A 12,375-nucleotide genomic window follows, 5' to 3' on the forward strand; every position below is an offset into this window, starting at 1 on the left:
GACGGACAGACGGACGGGGCGGACAGACGAATGAACATGGACGGACCTCACCACTGCTTTACTGTCCCGTTACTTACTGTCCCGTTACTTACTGTACACTGTGTCTTCCTTAAGTTGGCACATGCCTTTTGAAAGGAATGTTCACTGCCACCAACACATCTGCTCAAGTGTTGTTGTGAGACTAACTGTTATTGGAGTGTTCAGTAGTAATTATAAAAGATGAAATGTGAAAGCAGTGTTAGCTCAGAGGACCTTATTAAGTAGTAACCCTCTGACTCAAAGTTACAGTACTTAACAAAGTTACCACCATTCGTAAATGCTGTTACACAACCACTCAGTCTTGAATATACTGGTCACGGATCATATTGATGTGGTTACTGACACGTCAAATCATTATCCAGGCCTCGTAATATCTGTTGCGCATCTACTGGTAGTCCGCTTAACAAGCGGTCTGGAAGTTGACTATTAGCTTTAAGAGATTGTTACCTAACTTTTGTCATTCAACAGTGTCAAACACCTATTAAGACTTAAATGGGGCATGAAATGTCTCATCGGAGCCATTTAGTATGTGATTGAAAGTAAAGCATAACTTATGTTTAGTGTTCATGTATCAAGTATGTTTGCTAAGATGACGTTGTCTTCCCGAGATCTGAAAATATGGACAAAGATCAACCAGTGCTGTGGTTTAAAGCATCTACTGTGTCATTTACTCCTTGATCATGATTAATATGACTCTAAATAAGGACGTATTACTATACTATAGCTACTATAGTTTGTAATCATGTTGTGAAAAAGTAATACCTCTCCTTGAGCGCAACAAATGGGTCAGAGACATGGAGTGCTGTGCATAGCTGCTTTAAAGGTACAATATGATTGTTACAGTTGTGCTAACTTGCCATGGTACATCAGTAGCAAGTAAGGAATGATCAATAACATGAACTGAAGAGCGCCCAAACAAAGCCTTTATAAAACCTGGTGTTGTGATGCTTACCTATGTTACACTTTGTTTGTTAAGGATATGCACACATTTGCCGCTATTAGAAAACATAGCATGTGTTATGTTCAGTATGTGTGGCCAGTGTGAGATAAAACGTATCTTATTATCTTACTTATCTAACACTTCACCTTTAATGGTTAGTGTGCAAGCTTGTATGTTACATTTAAGTTGTTACATGGGTTTGAATTCAGCCTTGGTTGGACGAGGATCAGCTGTTACACTATTGCATGTTGACTAGTCACACAGTCTGGCTCAGAGTTGCAGGTGCAACATCACACCATGTGTGTTTGTTTTGCTTAGGGAAGGTGTGAGTGTGAGTGAGTGCTGTGGTGGAAAGCATCACACAGGCACCTCAGTACTGCTCTCACAGAACCAACGCCATGGTTCAGGTAATGCACCAGTGTTGTTGTTTTACATATATTCAAATAGACCCTCATGGGCCACAACCTACAGGCAGACAATGATTAACTGTTACACAAGTGTGAGCCAGAACAGTTTTTTTTATATAATGAATTCAGCTGTACTGTGCCACCAGTGTGATTGGGGAGGTTACACAGACTAATTTCAGAGTTAATCTCTTCCTTTATTTACACAATAAACAGTGAATAAAAATACATTGTTGCCACTGTCTGCTGATTCAAAAGATGACAGGCCAATAGGGGAATGTAGTATCTTTCCTTTCTTCTCTGTTGTCATTGTGGGGGTGGGGAAAGAAAAATATAAAATGGTGAATGCAAATCGGCTAATGTTAAACTCTGTTCTCATCAAATAAAAATAAAAAAACACTGTGTGTGTATGGTGACTTCTTTCTTCCCCAGGTGACTGGGAGTCTGTTCCACCATTTCCAAATATTTCGCCTACTACTGAACAAAGTGTGCATAAGCCAAATAGTAGAGGCGATTCCTCTTTTTTGATGTGAAAACCAGACTGGCGAAAAGCCGACGGCTGATCTCTCTATAGGCATCCACCAGTGGCGGCTGGCCGATAGAGGGCGCTGGGGCGCCGCCCCCACCTTCACTTCCTTGTTGCGATTTGTAAAAGTTTTTTTTTAAAATAAACATTGTTTATTCACAAAATGTGGCTGATATTCTGTCGGCGCCTATCAGCATTCATTAAAAATCCTCCAATACAATAAACATTTTTATCTGTGTGTGTGTGTGTGTGTGTAAACCTCACTGTTAAAATACATAGGGAGAGAACGCGGGGCGCCGTGTCAATGCAAGTCTATGCCAGGACGAATACTTTTCGCTTACACGTGAGCTGTAGCAGCGCTCCAATTGGCTGTCTCTATTTCTTGGCCAGGACGCACATTTGTGCGCGCGAAAGAGGACCCCCCCGCCACACTGCTGTGCCCCACCCAAAATGTTTTGCACCAGCCGCCACTGGCATCCACCATACTGGTTTTACTTTCCCTACGGTTTGAGTTCAATGCAGTTGAAGTGGAGGGCGATAGGCCACTCTAGAGTGCTTAGATGCACCCTAGAGCCAAAGGTGAATGTCCTCATTTTCCAACCACCACAGACAGCTGGTCCCGGATCCGGCCCAGCCCGTCTAGCATGGTGTCCAGAGTCTCCTTGCTCAGTTCCACCGTCATCGACGACTGGGAGTCACTCCCTCCTGGACAGCTCGAGTCCCCCATCTGCAATATCAACCACAGAGTTGGTGACTGACTGTCTGGAACCTCATACACAACAACCTAAGCTATTTGTTTTGCAAGATTAGAATGTTTCGAGAAATTCACCAGACCAGACAAATTCCCAACACCAGACATTTCCCCTAGACACTTCCTCATATATCTGAAAGAGTTTGACGTGTAATGGGGAAATGCTTATTACTACACCTTGCCTTCTGGTAGAATTGAATTGAGTTTTCATGGGTTGTGTCTGAACTGAAAAGCCAATGCAATGTAGTATAGCGGGCCTAGATACTAACTCTTGGCAGCCCACTTACAGACATACATTTACTAAAAGAGGATGCATGTGGTCTAAAGTAAAAAAAAAACAACAACAACAACAACAACAGTCAAATCAATACAGGTGAGGAGGAAACAGGGGGGTATTCCATCAACGTCGCTAAAGGAAAATCTAGGCTTATTTAAATCTCGCGAGACTTTATGTTCCAGGTGGTTGCTATGACTACCTGACTATGTCTGGGAGAGAGCATATTTCCCGTCTGACTAGCGAGGGGACAGAGAAAGACACCCTCTCACACATACAGGTACTGGAACCCCCTCCTCCTTCATAACACCCTCAGGACACTCAGAAGACATCACATGTCACAAACAGTCATGACTACAAACTTTACACAGCTGTGGCACAGACAGTTATTTACTACTGAAGCTAGTTGACACGAGGAAGGGTTATACCTAGTTGTCTAGCCTTATTCCCATGAGTGTGTCAAGTGGTTTTAAGACCAGGTGTCGGAGAAAACATCTTGTGATGCCAGAACCACATTCTTTTTGTTTGTTTGTTATTTTTTCTGAGTGGGGCAGTCCCACTCATATTTTTCATTTGTATTGACAGTTACAGTGAAGATTCAGACAGGAATCAGAACCACATTCTAAGGCCTTCAGGGTATGAGTCTCATTGCCAGGGACACAGAGCTGATAGATGCGTATTAGATGAGTATTTAACTGGAGGACAGTTCACCAGCCTCAATTGAAAAGCGTTCTTCACACCTCCTCTGAATATCTGTATGCTTCAGTTCAGTCCTTGCATTCACAAAACTCATAGGCGGCGGCTGTGGCGCAGGAAGGGGGGCTGTGGTGCAGGAGGTAGAGCCGCTGTCTAATGATCGCGAGATCGGCGGTTCGAGCCCCGGCTGGCCACATGTCGAAGTGTCCTTGGGCAAGACACTGAACCCCAAATTGCTCCCGGTGAGCGGGCCGGCCGGGGCCTTGCATGGCAGCTTGCCGCCATTGGTGTGTGAATGTGTGTGTGAATGGGTGAATGAGAGGCCGTTGTAAAGCGCTTTGGATAAAGGCGCTATGTAAGTGCAGTCTGTTTATAGGCAATGACTTGATGACAATGTCAAGAGATAGAAACCTATTCCTGCTGACCCTGAACCTATTTCTATGTCATATCTTGTTTACTGTGCCATCAAACTGTATGTAGTTTAACAAGTTGTAAGTTACTGTTAAAGGTACAATCTGCACTAGTTACTGCTATTGTCAATTCAATTAATGATAATGTACAGTATTCCCATTGATTCTTGCAGGATAGCAAGGTTGTTTTACGACATTATTTGTATACATGTGTCATATTATAGCTTCAAAATATGTTTAAAGCGAACCTTTGAATCCATACTGGAGCTCTATCTATGAATCTAAGGTCATGTTCTCACATGAAAGTCCGAATCGTGACCTGGAGCAAGTGGATGAGATTGTAACATTGTTGCATAAATTATTTCTCTGATTTGCGTTCTCACAGCCCTTTGCGTAAACGAAGTAACATACGTTATCGAAGCAACAGACATGCTAGTTGATTGATCAGAAAAATTTAAAATTGCCCGTTCGTCCTGCTCTTATCCAGATCAACGCGCATGCGCTGTTGTTTTCCTATGGACAGCCTCGATGCGTCGTTTCTAACCGGAGCGAAACCACCCTTTTCAAGCGGAGCATGCGTTGGTTGTTTGCTCCGGGAGCGACTTCGAATGCGCGTTCTCACAGCTCCAAACGACGCAGAGCAAAGCGAATTTTATCCTAAACTCCGGCTGACTGATGTCTTGATGTCTGTCCATCCCTCTAGAACCCCCGCTGTGTGGACGATGGAGGCAGGGTGATCAACAGCGTGCTGGAGGGGGACGTCAGCCTGTCGACAGGAGCAGTCATCCAACACTGCCATCTGCAGGTCAGGAGGCGTTCAGTCTCAGAGCCTGTTTACATATTCTGACATATTCACATATTCACTATATGAATAGTTCAAACTTGCATCCTTCCTTTATTGAGGGTCTGATCTGTACCCGATGGGGTACATGAAAGAAAGAGAGGTTTATTTATTATATTTTCTCTTAACAACGCCTATACAAATTCTTCACCCACTTTTCAAACATTCACATCATCTCAATGTAGAAAAACTGTAGTAGCTTGTCATTAGGATATCTGAGGCTTGTATGCAAAAAGTAATTACTTAACTATTCTTTTTTTTTTAGGACCATATCAACATCAGCTGATATTACTGACTACTCGAAAATGATTCAAGTCACTGATTAACCTTTGAACTTTGCCCCCAGGGTCCACTAGAGCTCCAGTCAGGTTGTTTATTGTCAGGCCTGGAGGTGACCTCCTCATCGCACCTCCGGAAGCTGGCTTTAACTAATGACATCATCATCCAGGGACACCGTGTACAACTTGGAAATCTGAAGCTCACTGTTTATACAGCGCTGGGGGCTTCTGATGATCTTGAGGTAACAAAACGCTTTTTCTTGCTCTCCTTTGTTCATGTCATCACTCGGTAGCTCATGATGTCATTACAGTGCCCTGCGTCAGTAACGGGACAGTGAAGCATGTTTTCAAGTCAAACCACTGAAACATTACACAGTAAGAACAGTCCAGTATGAACAAAAAAAGTTAGGTTTAGAAGAAGGTGATAGAAGAAGGTTTTTCCTTCTATCAATGGCCCCGGGCCTGAGCTGGATTACTCTTCCTGCTACGACTGGTGGATTGATGATTTTGGTGGATTGCTTAGTCAAATGTATTGATTGTAAGTCGCTTTGGAATAAGGCGTCTGCTAAATGCCAAAAATGTAAAAATGTAATGTATTTAACATCCCCCAGCCTGACTCTGATCACCCCCATCGAGCCAGCCAGAGGAGGAGTTGTACAGTCTTATTAGGGCAGGCAGAAAATATCTCCTATCGTGCTCCTTAGTGCAGCTAAGAAGGACCTGAGGAGTAGAGCAGAGACAGTTGAGACACCCCCCGTCTCTCCGCCCCTGCCTCTCACCCACGCCTCCCTCTCCTCTAGGTCGCCTCTGACGATGGAACTGCTACCTTCCTCAACCACAGTTGGAGAGACCTCTACGACCGCACTGAGATACAGTAGGACTGATAGCGTGGCGAGACTAACCATCTTAGAAACTAACCACCATAGAGACTAACCACCATAGAGATGAATAGAGACTAACCCCACCCCCTGTCTTAACATTAACCTTAACATGACCCTTGACCTTGCCTTAAACCTGAAACCCAGCTCATCTAGACACTTTTTTCAGTAATATTTCCATTCTTGAGCTTTCTTTGTCTGGCGGGGAGCTACCATGTAGCCATGTAGCCATGCCAGGGGACATGAATGGGAGCAGCAGCACCACTCTCAGTATAACTACTTAACATCCCTCTACAAGATCTGTGTGGGCTGTACACGCATTGTCGATATGAAAACAATTAGCTATTTCCACTATTGCATGCATAAACTATGTATTATTGCATGTTATTCAAACTGAAAACATGATACAGTATGTGACTAGCTGTTGTACTCAGGTGGATGAGCAGAACATAATAATTAATTTTAAATTTTGCCATTTAGCAGACGCTTTTATCCAAAGCGACTTACAATTACGAATTACAGGGACATTCCCCCTGGAGTAACTGAGGGCTAAGTGCCTTACCCAAGGGCACACTAGTAGTGGTGTGGCTTCAGGCGGGATTTGAACTCACAACCTTCCGATCACAAGTCCAACTCACTATCCACTAGACCACCACTACCCCCCCATCACACCTCCCCCTTCCTCCCCTGCAGGTCTGAGGAGCTGTGGGGGTCCAGCGGACCCCGCTCCCTCCTGGAGGCTCGCCTGTTCCCGGTCTTCCAGCCCAGAGAGGGTGCTGTAGGGCTGGAGGAGGGCGTCGGCTGGCTGCTGGGCGGGCCTGGGTCGCTGAAGCAGTGGCAGGGGGCCTGGAGGCTGTCTCTCAGGGAGGTGCTGTCCCTGGCTGACCAGGATGCGGAGCTGGGCTGGAGGGAGGAGCTGTTCTTCCTGGCAGGGAGGAGGAGAGTGACGGACACACTGAAGGGCCACAGTGACCACAGCCTCCTGCCCTGCTTCAGAGCTGCTGTGCTGGGAGGCCAGCAGGAGGCGCTGCTGAGCACACTAGACTCCAGTGAGTGGCTCGTTTCCAAATGTTTTTTTTTATCGATTATTTTATTTTATTTGAATTATTGACAATAATACAAATACATAGATGGAGACAATGATGCTTGTAATTGTCAGGGATGGAGCGATAAAGTCTGTGACTTGTTTCCGTCGCTGTCCCTGGTGTTAAAAAGGGCCATGAGGGGAAGGGGCCATACCAACAGCCACTCCCATACAGCACAATACTCCCATACAGTCATACAGTACAACAGAACAGACAGACAAACAGGTCCTTGATGTGGGAAGACAAAGCGCATCAATAGCAACCAACAAGTCCATAAAAACTTCCAAGACGTATATAATTTAGCCTGGAACATACAAGTCCTTCTCCTGTCCTATAACTCTCTATTTGGTTTACAGTGGGATGTTGCTAAACAGCTGTATTCTGATCTTAGCCTTGAAAGCTGCGGTACTGTCAGTTTCTTTGATGCTTAAAGGCAACTTGTTCCATTCCACTGTGCCTGTATATGTGAACAAAACTTCTCCTGTTTTTTTTACTGTGTCTACAGGGGACTAGATTATCGCAGCTTCCTCTAGTGTTGTATGAGTGTGCTATTCTCTCAAAGAGATTATTAAAGTAAGCCGGAGCTCTATTGTTCAGGACCCTGTGGACTGTCACAAGACGCATCTGACTGGCTCTGGCTTCAACTGGCAGCCATTGAAGCTCCATGAATTGGGCCTTTCCAACGTGCGCTTTGTAACGGAAGCCCAACACCACTCTAATTAATTTCTTCTGTGCTGTTTGAAGTTTAGTTTTCAGAGGTTTGTTGAGGTTCCAGTACCATGAGCTGATTGCATAATTAAAATGGCACTGAATTAGGCATGAGGCTAGGGTTCTAAGACATTTTTGGTTTAAAAACGAGGACTTCCTGGCGATGGGGTCATGCAGGCTTCCCACCAGTATTTAGCGTAGAATTTTGCGTTTTGCTCTCTATCGGTTCATTCTGAGAGAGCTCAGAGTGGGATACATAGATATCTCAAAGTAACACAAAGCTCTGTCTATGAATTTGAGATCGCACCTTTTAACACTCCACCCTCTCTCTCTCTCTCTCTCTGGGACCTCCAGTCGCGGCAGGGAGCAAAGAGAACCTGGGCGTGGCGGCCCGCTGCCTGGCCTGTATAGCTGACGTGCTGGGCTGTCTGGCCGGGGAGGGCAGGGGGGGTCTGAGGAGCGGGCCGGCCGCCAACCCTGCCTGGAGCCACGCCTTCTCTCTGCTGGAGCAGGGGGACCTGCCTGGCGGGGTGCAGACCCTGGCCGCCCAGAGACTCAACTGGCTCAGCAGGTACGACCACCCAGCACACTACCTGGTTACTATGACTACCAGCACACTACCTGGTTACTATGACTACCAGCACACTACCTGGTTACTATGACTACCAGCACACTACCTGACTACCTGAACACTGAATGTGCTTTTTCCGGACCAAAACAGGATTCGTTCATGAAATATTTCTTTCTTTCCCTGATTGCTAATTATTAAACGTAGAGTCGTTACAACCATTAGGAAGCTTTTAGAAAGCTCGAAATGTTACATACTGTACCTTCTTAAGCCTAAATTAGATGTAAATTACTTGCAACAAAAATCCAAAAGTCAAAAGTGGCTGTATTAGAAATGAAGCCGGTCAAGATTATCGTGATGCAGCCTTTGAGTTTGCGACAATGGAAACAGATAATTATTTTGTCATTTACACGAGTCAATAATACATGCAGTATTAGTAGTGTTAGTGTGACCTACTGCGTGGATGTGTTGCTGCCCTCTACAGGACAGACTTGCTAGTGCGTGCGGCGCGACACTACGAGGGGGCTGGGCAGGTGCTGCTACGCCAAGCTGTGATGTCAGCACAGGCGTACGTCTCCATCGGTCGTGGCGAGGTGATGCCCATAGGGGCGTGGCAGGAAGTGGAGTGTCCTGCCAGGTTGGACCTATCAGGTGAGTCGCAGAGGCCTGGTTCACCAGTTCTTATGAACACTAAAACAGCCATGAGGGGTCATTTGACCTCTGTGACTAAAGAAAAATGTTATATCTTTGCACTCTATCAAATTTCAGGACCCTCCTTTCATGACTTTTCCTAGATATGTGCGTTCTACCACCCAGTATCCTTACATTTTCAAAATCACATCAGGATAAGCTAGTATAAAGCTATGTTGCCGTTTTTCTGTGTAGGAAGCAGGCTAATTGAACAGATGGCCAACTAGTGGTCGTTGTGTGTAAGTAGCAGCTTGAGCATTGTAAAGAGGCGGCTCTTTTAGTAGGTAAAAAAGGCACGGCTGTTCTAGTGTTAACACACCACCAGTCACAGCAGTAAGCCTGGAGATATTAGGCCCTCAAAACCCACTACTTCAAGCTCGCCTTCACCAGTTAACCCTCTCCCTCTCCCAGTGGAGCCCCTAGACTTTTGGGGGCCCTAAGCAAACAACATTATGGAGGCCCCTGGTAAGGGTCTTAGGCGGGTGACGATGTGGACATTTTTAAATGTATTTATTTCCCTGACACTAAAATATAATACGGTTTTACGAAGTTCGCGCATATGCGCGCGCTCGTGTGTGTGTAAGTAAAAAAACAGTCTGAAACAAAGGAATTCATTATAAATGTCATAATGTATTAATTAACAGTCACACACACGTCTGAGTATTTGATCAACAAAGGAGCCATGTGTAGTAACATCAAATTGGAGCAATATAAATAATGAAATATCAACTCACAATGGTGCTTATTAGAACTCTTAACACACTTACATTCTGAAACTGCTGGTGTTTTCACATTCTGAAACAGCAACATTAATATGTAATATCAAACAGAGCAAGAACAACAAATAAATAAACAAATCAATCAAAAAATCAATAAACAAGTATATTCTGAAACCGCTGGTGTTCCTATTTACATTTTACATGACTCCACTGGGTCTGTCTGTCTGCCTGCCTGCTTGTCTGTCTGTCTGCCTGCCTAAGATATCTTACTTATTTTGCACTCTGCATCTTATTTTCATTTTTGCACTCTGCAGCTTCTATCCACTTACCACTATCCTGGTGTCGTTTTTCATTGTCTTCTCGTTTCTTTTTTCTTTTTTGGTGACCAGAAATGTGCGATCGCTTCATGATTGCTGCTGACAGTTGAGAGGCAGCTAGAAGTCAATTTCAAGCTAGAAGGGGGCGGGGCCCCACTAGGGGGGTTTTGGGGCAGCGGCGTGGATACTGCCAATAGTGGTTACGGATATGGATGTCCGCGGTGTTATAGATCATATAATAACGCCGTAATTGCAGGGAATACTTTACCAAACTAGCTATTTCACAATGAAAAGTAGTTAAACTCTTAACTACCCTCATATTGTTTAGCTTGTCAAACTAAAACTGTCCTTGGATAAATGTATGCGCAGCGCGAGCGCAGCGCAGCGCGAGCAGACTCAGAGCGACTGAACGCTAAATGCCATGATTTCCATTGAAAATACATTCATCCAAGGACAGTTTCAGTTTGACAAAAAGGCCCTTTTTGTTTGGTGGCCCCAAGCAATTGCCTTGGTTGCCTCTATGGACGGGGCGCCTCTGCCCTCTCCCCCTCCCCTTCCCATGTGTCCCCAGCACTACCTCAATTACGCCCCTATACTTTCTTTTATTTATTTATTTTGTTTCTTTTTATTATTACTACTCGATCTTTTCAGTTTGTAAAGCGTCTTTGAGTGTCTAGAAAAGCACTATATAAGTCTAATGTGGGGTGGCTGTGGCGCAGAAGGTAGAGTCGGCGTCTAATGATTGGAAGGTTGGCAGATCGGCGGTTCGAGCCCCGGCTGGCCACATGTCAAAGTGTCCTTGGGCAAGACACTGAACCCCAAATTGCTCCCAATGAGCGGGCCGGCGCCTTGCATGGTAGCTTGCCGCCATTGGTGTGTGAATGTGTGTGTGAATGGGTGAATGAGAGGCTGTTGTAAAGTGCTTTGGATAAAGGCACTATATAAGTGCAGTCCATTTACCATCCATCTGTTAAACGAGAACAGCCATGGAGGGGGCATTTGACCATAATGTATTATTATTATTATTATTATTATTATTACAAGTTCTTATGAACACACCACCAGTCAACAGCAGTAATCTCCCCCCCAGGTGGCTGGAGTGACACGCCCCCCATCGCCTTTGAACACGGCGGCTCCGTGGTCAACGTGGCCGTGAGGGTCGATGGGAGGCGGCCCATCGGCGCCAGGGCTCGGCGCATCAAGGAGCCCCGCCTGCTATTGGTCAGTTCCAGCGGAGGGATGGACTGCGGTGTCGCCATGGAGACCGTTTGTGAAAGGCTGGAGGATCTGAAGGACCACTGTCAGCCGCACGCACCTGGTGAGGCTCTGCTTGCTTCCTCCCTCCATCGAGGTAGGGAGGGAGGGGGGAGGGGAGGAGAGAGAGGGGAGGGGAGGAGGGAGGGGCTAGGGGAGGAGGGAGGGGCTAGGGGAGGAGGGAGGGAGGAGGGAGGGAGAGAGGATAGGGATGGAGGGAGGAAGCAAGCAGGGGACAGGGGAGGAGGGAGAGAGGAGAGGGATGGAGGGAGGAGTGGTGTGGTAGTACAGTACATGTCGGGTCAGGGGTTTTTCTTATTTGAAAATTGAAATAAAACTTCTGTGAACAGTCAGCAGGGTTCCCACGGGTCCTTGAAATCCTTGAAAGTTTGTGAATTTGAGAGAAAAAAAATCAAGGCCTTAAAAGTTTTTCAAAATAGACAGGTCATTGAAAGTGCTTGAATTCCTCTCTCTCTCTCTATTTTTTTAAAATATATATTCAAAAATGTTTTTCTTAGCTCGTCAACTAGTAAATAAGTCTCTGTATTGCTTAACTTTACACATATTTCACAATATATTGTTTTGCTGTTCTGTGATAGAGAAGGCAAGAGACCATCTAGTGTTCACACATTCAAGCCTCTCTTTTTAATTGTTGTCTGTGAGCGGATAGTTCCTATTATATCAATTCTCATCTAGATGCGTCTCAAACTATGCCGTGTTGGGTCCTTGACTTTGAGGGAATTGAGTCTTGAAAGTCCTTGAAAGGTGCTTGAATTTGATGTTTCAGAAGGTGCGGGAACCCTGGATTATGCAATAACTGCAATAACTAATCTGCAACCCATTGACCTCACTAGATGCTGGGTATTGTCTGGGGATGGCCTGTACTGCAGCCATCTTCACTTGTTTGTTTTTAGATCATTTTGCCTAAACTCTTATCAGGAAATTATGTTCAATTGGATTAAATGTAAAGATTGACTTGGCCATTCAAGAATTGCCG

The 12,375-nt window shown here is 45.2% G+C and overlaps 1 protein-coding gene across 1 annotated transcript in view; it reads left to right on the plus strand.

The window, feature by feature from the left end:
* Window positions 1-2,553: 2,553 nt before the first annotated feature.
* Window positions 2,554-12,375, plus strand: part of LOC308169814 (L-fucose kinase-like) — a gene marked incomplete at both ends in the record, with an annotated part of 34,000 nt that continues 24,178 nt past the window's right edge. The window contains 9 exons of the mRNA XM_080544557.1: window positions 2,554-2,655; window positions 3,086-3,214; window positions 4,744-4,845; window positions 5,228-5,401; window positions 5,960-6,033; window positions 6,731-7,086; window positions 8,185-8,401; window positions 8,883-9,049; window positions 11,215-11,442. Of these exons, the coding sequence (XP_080400683.1) occupies window positions 2,554-2,655; window positions 3,086-3,214; window positions 4,744-4,845; window positions 5,228-5,401; window positions 5,960-6,033; window positions 6,731-7,086; window positions 8,185-8,401; window positions 8,883-9,049; window positions 11,215-11,442 (1,549 nt within the window). The remainder of the gene's footprint in view (window positions 2,656-3,085; window positions 3,215-4,743; window positions 4,846-5,227; window positions 5,402-5,959; window positions 6,034-6,730; window positions 7,087-8,184; window positions 8,402-8,882; window positions 9,050-11,214; window positions 11,443-12,375) is intronic.

Source organism: Nansenia antarctica, assembly GCF_963989245.1.
Source record: "Nansenia antarctica genome assembly, chromosome: 14".
Classification (NCBI taxonomy): domain Eukaryota; kingdom Metazoa; phylum Chordata; class Actinopteri; order Argentiniformes; family Microstomatidae; genus Nansenia; species Nansenia antarctica.